Source organism: Drosophila suzukii, chromosome 3 (genome assembly GCF_043229965.1).
Source record: "Drosophila suzukii chromosome 3, CBGP_Dsuzu_IsoJpt1.0, whole genome shotgun sequence".
Taxonomy (NCBI): domain Eukaryota; kingdom Metazoa; phylum Arthropoda; class Insecta; order Diptera; family Drosophilidae; genus Drosophila; species Drosophila suzukii.
The window spans coordinates 15,423,133-15,431,919 of record NC_092082.1 but is presented as its reverse complement, the minus strand read 5'-3'; the positions used below and the strand labels follow the sequence as shown (position 1 = coordinate 15,431,919).

At 42.4% G+C, this 8,787-nt stretch overlaps 1 protein-coding gene across 3 annotated transcripts; it reads right to left on the bottom strand.

Moving 5' to 3' along the window:
- Positions 1–482: 482 nt before the first annotated feature.
- On the bottom strand, positions 483–7,929 carry frac (faulty attraction). 3 transcript variants are annotated; one of them, XM_036815750.3, is made up of 10 exons: positions 7,878–7,925; positions 7,383–7,507; positions 5,162–6,013; positions 4,978–5,100; positions 3,960–4,916; positions 2,406–3,386; positions 1,249–2,342; positions 1,084–1,186; positions 793–926; positions 483–730 (listed from the first exon to the last, which is right to left on the bottom strand). In XM_036815750.3, exons 2-10 carry the CDS (start codon positions 7,435–7,437, stop codon positions 617–619), a joined length of 4,413 nt encoding a protein of 1,470 aa, XP_036671645.3. In that variant the 5' UTR covers positions 7,438–7,507; positions 7,878–7,925; the 3' UTR covers positions 483–616. The 3 variants fall into 3 exon arrangements, with proteins under 3 accessions (XP_036671645.3, XP_036671642.3, XP_036671644.3); XM_036815747.3 differs by having other exon boundaries at positions 2,406–4,916; positions 7,878–7,929; XM_036815749.3 differs by having other exon boundaries at positions 2,406–4,916; positions 7,383–7,504; positions 7,878–7,905.
- Between the last annotated feature and the right edge of the window lie 858 nt (positions 7,930–8,787).

The following is an 8,787-nucleotide window of genomic DNA, read 5'->3' as shown; positions in this document are numbered from 1 at the left end:
CGCAGCTCCTCCCCGAACTGCCAACTCCAGCTCCAGCTCCATCTCAATCCTAATCCCAGCACCAATCTCCGCCAAGTTGCCAAGTTCAAAAGCGTGTTTGAGGAAGCTGTCGCCAAAGACAAAGACCCATACAAATTGCCAGGGAAGCCGTCTGGCAGGCCGTCCCTCTGACAGCCCGTATGTTGTTTACCTGTCTCACAGTTGCCATTATTCTTGCCCGAATTGAAAGTGAACACCACACATATTGGGAACATGAAAGTGGTAAAGGGAGTTCGAATATCGCATACTCTTTAGGAAGATATCTCCTGATGTGCAATATTAACTGAATTAACAGAGAAGGGGATCTTTGAGGTATTTTTAACACATATTCGTTAAATTCTTTGATACTGTTTTTTACATAAACGAATACGTTGACGATCCTAGAAATATTTGTATTAGGTATTTGTTAGAGTTATTAAAGTAATTAGATGACCCTTCGTTTTATTTTTAAATTATTTATTTAAATTAAGCATACAAAAGTCGTACAAAAATATTTGTGTGAATTGCGCACCAATTGGTACACACCACATAGTAAATAGTTGCATGTTGTATACAGCTTACACAATAGTTACAGACATCAGAAATTAGGATAACGATGCCACAGCGAAGTAAGCTTGGCTAGTTTCAGTTGTTTCTTTGGACCCGATTGCGGGCGAATGTTCTTCACAGTGCAGCCTACAGGCAGATCGACCTAGGGATTCAGAATAAATATGATAATGACATCTAGCAAAGCTGTTTTTAGGTCAGACTTACGGATTGATCGGCAGTGACCCGGACTGGCTCTTTACCCGGACAGATGACATAAGATCCGAACCCTTGGATGAGACTAGCGGGCTCGGAATCAAAGTTGAACTCTGGCAAGATTGGAGCAGGAGTGGGCTTTGGAGCTATATAAATAAAATCATTAAATTATTACTACATAATGAAAACATATATCTAGAGCTATTTATAACATTAGTTTAATAATTATGTGTATAATAAACTATATTATAGTAAGTAATAAACACCTCTTATATAGTTAGTTGTTAATATTTATTTACTTACCCCTAACATAGATGATAAAAGTGCATCTTAGAGTTCTACCATCGGTGGTGGTGGCTTCGTAATTGATTGTGTGCTCTCCCAACTTAAACAAGGAACCAGGGAACTGCAAATGAGTAGGATATATTATAGACTTCCTCAAGGTTCATTAAGGAAATCCATCCTTACATGTGACTTGTAGATCTTGAGCAGTTTTCCCGCGAATCGCGGCTCATCCCAGGCCACCGATCGCAAGTTCTGGTTCTCCTTCAGATAGACTTCAATGGAAGGTGGACAATAGTTTGTGGTATCCGAACCCAAATCTACCCGTGTACTTTCGCCACGAGCACTGGGAGAAGGGCTGACTAAATTGGCTGATCTTTGGGGAAGGGGCTCTAATCTGGAGAAAGACTCAGTGTCTGCAGAACTAAAGCTCGGAGGTTCGGGCTGTTGAAGTGAACTGTGGGTGGAAAAGGATCTAAAAGGCGTTGTCTCAAGAGCCGACTCCCGAGGAAGGGGTTCTGATAAGGAGGAACTACTACTTGAAAATGGCGACTGTCGAATTGAACTGTGGGTTGAAAATGTGGGAAAGGAAGCTGATTTGGGAGCTGAATCTAAGGACTGAAACTTTGGAAATGAAGAAGAAATGCTTGAGGTGACAAATGCAGGTGGTCTAGGAAATGAAGAGCTTCGATATCCAGCTGGTTCCGAAGAAAAGCTCAGGGAATTTGTACCTGCAGGCTTAATAGTGATTATAGTGTGGCATTTAACTGTGCGCTGGTCCTCCCCATAGACTACTGCAAAGTCGATCTTATGAAGCCCAGCTGGCAAATGACCTTGAAGCCCAGCCGCCCATTCGGGATAGACTACCAAGCGACCGTCTTTAATATTGGTTTTCGGTCTTTGGAGTGTTACGTGAGCCTTCTGCTCTCCAGAATGTAGTAGAATCACCACGTTCTCTGGACACTTGATATAGGGTTCCACCAGCTGAACTTCCTGGGTTGCAGGGGGCGTCACTTTTAGCGGAGATTTCCACTGTGGCGAAAATGTTGGATTGGCAAACAAAGTGTTATCGATTGGCACGCAATTGAGGTCGGTTCCGAAGGACCATCCGTTAAACATCATGCAGCTGGCCAGCATGGAACCGGTAGAAACGAAGCCGGGATTGCACGTAAGCTGGCAAAGATCTCCGAATTTGGATGGACCTTCAGTGCAGCTAGCCGGAGATATAAATCCATTACGTGCGGGCTTAAGGGCATGACAGATTCCAGGCCGATTCAGAGCTAGGATAATACATCAAAATAAATAAAGAACAAGATGATTCAGTAATTTATTTTAGTACTTACATACGCATGTTGTCTCTGGACCCTCCCAAATGCCATTGGCGCCACAGTTCTTGATTTCCGGACCGCGACGTACATATCCCGGATTGCAGGTAACCCGACAGCGACTGAAGTAGAAGTTCTTCGTCTTATGGCGAAACCTGTTACAGTGTGACCTGCCATTGGGTGGTGCCTGGAATCGAGGGCAAAGATCCCTGGGCTGGAACTGATTTACCCTAGGACGCTTGGGCAACTCAGGCAGCTTAGAAACAGGTGTTTTTGGTGTGGGTAAATCGTCAAGTGGAGGGATCCTTGGAAGTTCTGGTCTTCGCCACTCAGGGAAGTCTGGGAATTTGTTCTCCGGCACGACAGGATATTTGGGGCTTTCAGGTATGTTCTTAGACAACTCGTTGAAGTCGGGGTACTTGGGTTTCTCCGATTCCGTTTTGGGCTCTTTGGGCACCTCGGAGACTGAGGGAATATCCGGCAATGTGGGGTACTCGGGGAACTCGCAACGGAAGCCTCCCATCTCATTTATACACTTTCCGGCGATGCAACTATTTTTTTCCGGAGAACACTCATCAATGTCCACGCAAGTCTTTTGATCACTTTCCAATTCATAGCCCGGTGGACAGCTGCACTTGAAGGAACCCTCACTGTTCAAGCAGCGATGCGAGCATCCTCCGTTCTTGTCCTGGCACTCGTCGATGTCCTCGCACTCGTCGTCCAATCCCAGGGTAAAACCAGCTTCACATTTGATGGGAGCACAGCCCTCGGAGGAGCGCTTAGTGCCCGGAGGACAACTCACCACAACGGGACGACAACTGCGACCGTCTTCGTTGAGGGTTTGGCCCAGGGGACAGGCGCACTCGAAGGTGCCGGCCTTGTTGATGCACTCGTGGGTGCAGCCGCCGGAGAGGAGGCCCGCGCACTCGTCCACATCTTGACAGGACCGCTTGTCCTTGCCCAGCTCGTAGCCCCTTTCGCAGGCACAGGTGTGCGAACCTAAAAGATTGATGCATATGTCGCTACAGTTGCCATAGTCCTGCGAGCACTCATCAATGTCGGAGCAACCGAAACCATCGGGGGTGAGCTCGTAACCCGCATCGCAAGCGCAGGCAAAGCCCCCCGGTTGATTCACGCAGAGCTGTGAGCACCGGCCATTGCCATCGAGACACTCATCGATGTCCTGGCAGGTGCGCATGTCGTCCGAGAGAGCATGTCCCAAGGGACAGAGGCACTGGTAGCCACCCGGCTCATTTTGGCAAAAGTGGGAGCAGTTCCCGTTGGCCAAGGAGCACTCGTCGATGTCCAAGCATGAGGGTGAAGATGGAGATTCGAATGAGATGGAATCATAGGAGAATGAGGTGTTAGGTGATGTGGCAATGTGGTTATCCAAGCCCAGGGCATAGCCAGTTGGACAGAGGCAGGTGTACGAACCATTGAGGTTCTCGCAAAGCTTTTGATCGCTGCACCCATGAGTTCCCCGCGAGCACTCGTCTATGTCGAAGCAATAGCCACGGAAGCCGTCCAGCTTTAGAAGCTCATAGCCCGCGGCACAGATGCACACATACGAACCTGGAAGATTGCGACACACCTGCTGGCAGCCGCCGTTGTCCACCAGGCACTCGTCCACATCCTCGCAGCTTTTGCCATCGGAACTCAGTTGGAATCCCTCGCGGCAGGAGCAAGCCCCTCCTCGGCCACTCAGGCAGATCTGCTCACAGCCATTGTTGTTCACCTCGCACAGATTCTCGGCCAGACAGGTGTACTCCTCGACCAGGTTAAGTCCCTCGGGGCACAGGCACTGGTAGCCACCCGGAGTGTTCTGGCAGCTGTGACTGCACAGGTGCGTATCCTCGGCACACTCGTCGATGTCCTGGCAGCCGAGCACCTCACTCCGGTATCCAATGGGACAGATGCAACTGAAGCTGGTGTAATCCTCGCTGTCCAAACAGCTTCCCGGCAAGCACTTCTCGACTCCGTTGTCCTTGGAGCAGGGGGATTCCTGCACCAAGCAGGAGTGCAAATCTTCAGAGAGCTGATAGCCCTTGGGACACTTGCATCGGTAGTTTCCTTCAGGCAGATCCTCGCACTCGTGGGCACATCGAGTACGGTTTAACTGGGGATTCTCCAAATCAGCACAGCTATCCAAGGCACAACCCCGCTGATCTTCGAGCAGATGATATCCCTCACCGCAGGAGCAGCGGAAGGATCCGATAGTGTTTTCGCAATATTGCTGACAGACTCCTTGGTCCTCGGGATCAGTCATCTCACACTCATTGATATCCTCACATTTAATACCATCGGTGGAAAGTTGAAAACCACGATTACATAATTTTTTAAGAGGGGGATTTACGGCAACTACCAACGGAGTATCGTTGCCTTCCTCGACAGGTCTCTCCACCACTTCAGTGGAGTTGAGTCTTTCCTCTTTTTCCACCAGTGGCACCACACAGCGATACGAACCGGGAAGGTTTTCGCAATCGCCTTGGCAGTCCGAAGACAGCTCAGGATTGGCGCATTCATCGATGTCTGCGATAAAAACTAATTTTTTACAATATCCCTATATTTTATATTTAGTTCTTTTACATACCCACACACGTTTTTCCAGAAGCATCTATGTAATAACCATCTTGACAGCTGCATTTATATTCTCCGGGCATGTTTTCGCAAATTTCCGAACACCCGCCATTCGACTCCTGACATTCGTCGATATCTGTTAAAGGATTGTATTACTTCGTTACTTATTCACTACGCATAATATAATATGCACTCACCAATACAGTTGACATAGTCGTTTGGATCCAGTGTGTAACCCTCTCTACAATCACATTGCTTTATGGGTTGGTTCTCATCTGGATAGAGCAACCGCTTGCATATTTGGGCACACCCGCCATTATCTTCTCCACAATTGGTATCCACCAAGGTTGGCTCATAGCGATCTTTAGCGGGCCTAACAGATGCACTGCTAGAGGATAATACTTCGTTTGGAACTTCTGAAACCTTGGTATCGGGATTGTTTTCTATGAAAAATTCGTTATGAGATTTCAGGGGAATTTGGTCCTGAATAGTTAAAACATCGGAATTCTGAGGAAGTTCCACTTTATCTTCATTAATATTAATAACAATTTCTGGTTCCGGTTTGGAATCGGCTGCTTTTAGAGACAAGTCATCTTCCTTTACCGGTGGCGGTGGAGGCGGTGGTGGTTCCCTATCATTATCGTCTGCCTCAAATTCCACATCATTCCCACTTTCATCGAAACTGTCATTGGGGATCGTCTCGTACTCTTCCAAATCATCTTCTTCCACCTCCTCCTCGGGTTCTGTATAATCAGGCTGGGGAATACAGGTTGGTATTTCACCCACCCACTTCTGGTTCGAGCAAAACATTTCGGTATTATCGTTTTCGAAATCGTAGCTCTCATCGCAGGTGTAAAAGGCAACTAGGAAAACCTTTTTGCCTCTTCGACGCCGATCGTAGAGAGTCACCTTGCCATGATTAATCTCCGGTGGAAGGATCCTGGCTTCGGAGCAGCTCATGTCTAAAGTTGGGGCCAAGGACAGAGGCACTTTCGGCTCCTCGGGAATACTCATGATATTTTTCCTCTTACGCTCAGAACTCGGAGATGCTAATGGGCAAAATTAAATTAGATAATATCAGAAAATGGGCATTCAAGAATTCTAAAAGAATTTCGTTATAAAGTATTTCTTCATCATTGGTAAATGGTGTATTGGAGATCATTTCTTAAATAGATTTTGATATAAAATGTGAGATGAAAATATTTTGTTCAAACAGTTACTATTTTATGTGGTTTTTGAACACTTAGCTTTAGTACTAATGTAGTTTTAATATTTATAGTTATGAAAAAGCCATTAAAACACAAAACATACACAAAAAGCTTTTCCTATATCCGCCGCAATACCACACGATATCTTACTATAATCCGTCGGCAGTAAACCAATTTATATTTTTCTTAATACCACGAGCAGCTGTTCTGACTCAGCCACAAATAATAAAAGACCCTCAAATACAGACCTAGACACTAGAAAACATAAGGGGAAACCCATAAAAACTAGGTGAATCAATCATTTGAATCGTTGCCAAAAGATTTTTTGTTGCCATCAAGCTTTTCCTGCTTTTTTCAAATTAATTTTACGTTTTAGGATTTTCTTCGTTAAGATTTACGATCGTATATTTTCCATTTTCTATAGAAGCCGGCCGGTAAATGGGTGAGTAATATTTTGTTTAGCTAAAAAGTTGTCCCATGTTAGCCACGGCAATAATTTTATCGGAAACGTGTCACAAAAATGTACATATATGCTCCATTAGCCATAAAGACAAATGGTTTTTATGACAATTTGGTAGACATTTTAATAGATTTGAAAAGGGCATAAATTGTCTTACAAAAATTGAAACTGAGTACACAGTTTTGACAAATTCTGATAAAATATATATCGTTGCATTAAAGTATGTAAAAAATTAATTCAAACAAATCATTTATATTTTAGCAAAATTATACATTTTATATCTATAAATTTTTTTTTTTTATTATTATAAAACATTTGTTTAATGAAACCATTAATAAAAAGCGAATGGAATAAAAAACTTAGTCCGCATATACTAAAAGTTTGTAATATATTTTAAATTAAATATCTCTTTGCGATAAACCAACGAATGAAAAATTGTCCACAAATTTAACAGTTAAACTTAAATGAAATGTATTTTAGATACTTTAAGATGTCATTTTTAGAAAAGTTGTCTTTACATTTTCAACGAAATTAATCGACACAAATTTAAATAAATTTTTTTAGGAAATGTGAAAAGTGTTGTAATAGCTAACCGACGGATCTCTTTCTAATTGTAGAATGATATAAGCTGAGGCGACACGGGTGAAACCATAATAATCTTTTATAATCCCAAAATTCCTTGTAAACTACCCAATAAATTTCCCTTTCCACACAATCGGTGAAATATTTTGGAAGTCCGCCCACACTTACCTGAAGCAAATGCAACGCATGTTAGCGCGCATAAAACATATTTCGCTGCCCACATTCTGCAGCCCTATATACGATCCTTATAGAACGGCTTCTTCACACCTTTCCACTCTCACTTCTGATGACTTCTTGGGTTCGAATTTTATAAAAAAGAAGACATTAATAAAATTTCACGTCATTCGTTTCCTTTTTTATTTGTTCTCCAACATGTTTATGGGACAAGAACTATATATGCGGAGACATATAGAGAAGCAAAGCCATTAAGATTAACGTGGCTTTAAAAATAGCACATGTTCAACACTTTTTACATATATTCACGAGCATTTCATGGAAGAAAAGGGACAGTTTTACACCAAACTAAAGAACTTTCCACAATAAGAGTCCACTGAATTTGCACTTGCTTTAATTGGTTTAAAAAACAAGTAATCCGTCCCTATATATATTTTCGCAGTTTTAAGGAGAATAAAATATAGATAATTTTTATTTTAAAAAACGCACCGTTTCCGTCGAGAGCCCAGGCAAGACTGAGGAGCCAAGAATATTCTGACTTTTCTCGAAGGGAACACACATATTTTCCGTGTCTCCAAAGATATATATAAGTTTATGGGTATATACATATACTGTGATATTTCATTGATATCATAAAGCAAATTAGTGCAAGAGCGCACAAATGTCACCAGAGTGGGATGTAAAGAGGGAAGCTATTTTTACCGATGGTATTATCATTAGCATTGGGCTACGAAAATTAATGAGGTTCCGTCATCCATTGAACTTGATCGCATTGATCCTTCAACAGCTGTCAAATGCGGCAGTGTTTAAAATAATTGATATTAGCTGGCAGTGTCATACGTTAATCAAGCCATTAATTATCCTGCAGTTTATTGAATATTGTAATGGTTTTTTAAATAGGCATAGTTAAATACATTGCAATATTATATTTGGTAATGCATATATTCTCACTTTTCGCCCACACTTACCTGTTGAAAACGCAGCAATTCCAGTACGCATAAAAAATTTTTTGACTCCCACACTTGTCAGCTATTTATTCGGTCTTTAGAGAACATAATCTTTATATGTACCTTTCCCCTTTCATATTGACTTCTATAACTCAAAAATGTTTTCGTATACTTTTATTAATTTTTTTCGAAATATTTATGAGACAAAAGCTATGTTAAGAAATAAAGAAGGGCAAAGACATAAAGATTAGGGCGGCTTTAAAATTATTCCATGTTCAACAGTTTATTAGATTAAAGTATTTAATAACTTAAAAAATAAAACTATGTGAATAAACAGTTAATTGTTTATTTGTGGAAAACTTGGTTACCCGATAAACTGCCGATTTCTGAAGAGAACCCACTTGTCATTTGGAGATCATCAGTAAAGTAATTACCCATCTGAAATCGTTATA

What these genes read in the sequence shown, in the direction of transcription:
- frac (XM_036815747.3), bottom strand. Translation starts at nt 7,437, where the DNA reads ATGTGGGCAGCGAAATATGTTTTATGCGCGCTAACATGCGTTGCATTT. An exon ending in TCCAGAGACAACATGCGTAT is followed by an intron (nt 2,343 to 2,405) that starts GTAAGTACTAAA and finishes GTATTATCCTAG; the next exon opens with CTCTGAATCGGCCTGGAATC. An exon ending in TTTTATCATCTATGTTAGGG is followed by an intron (nt 927 to 1,083) that starts GTAAGTAAATAA and finishes TTATTTATATAG; the next exon opens with CTCCAAAGCCCACTCCTGCT.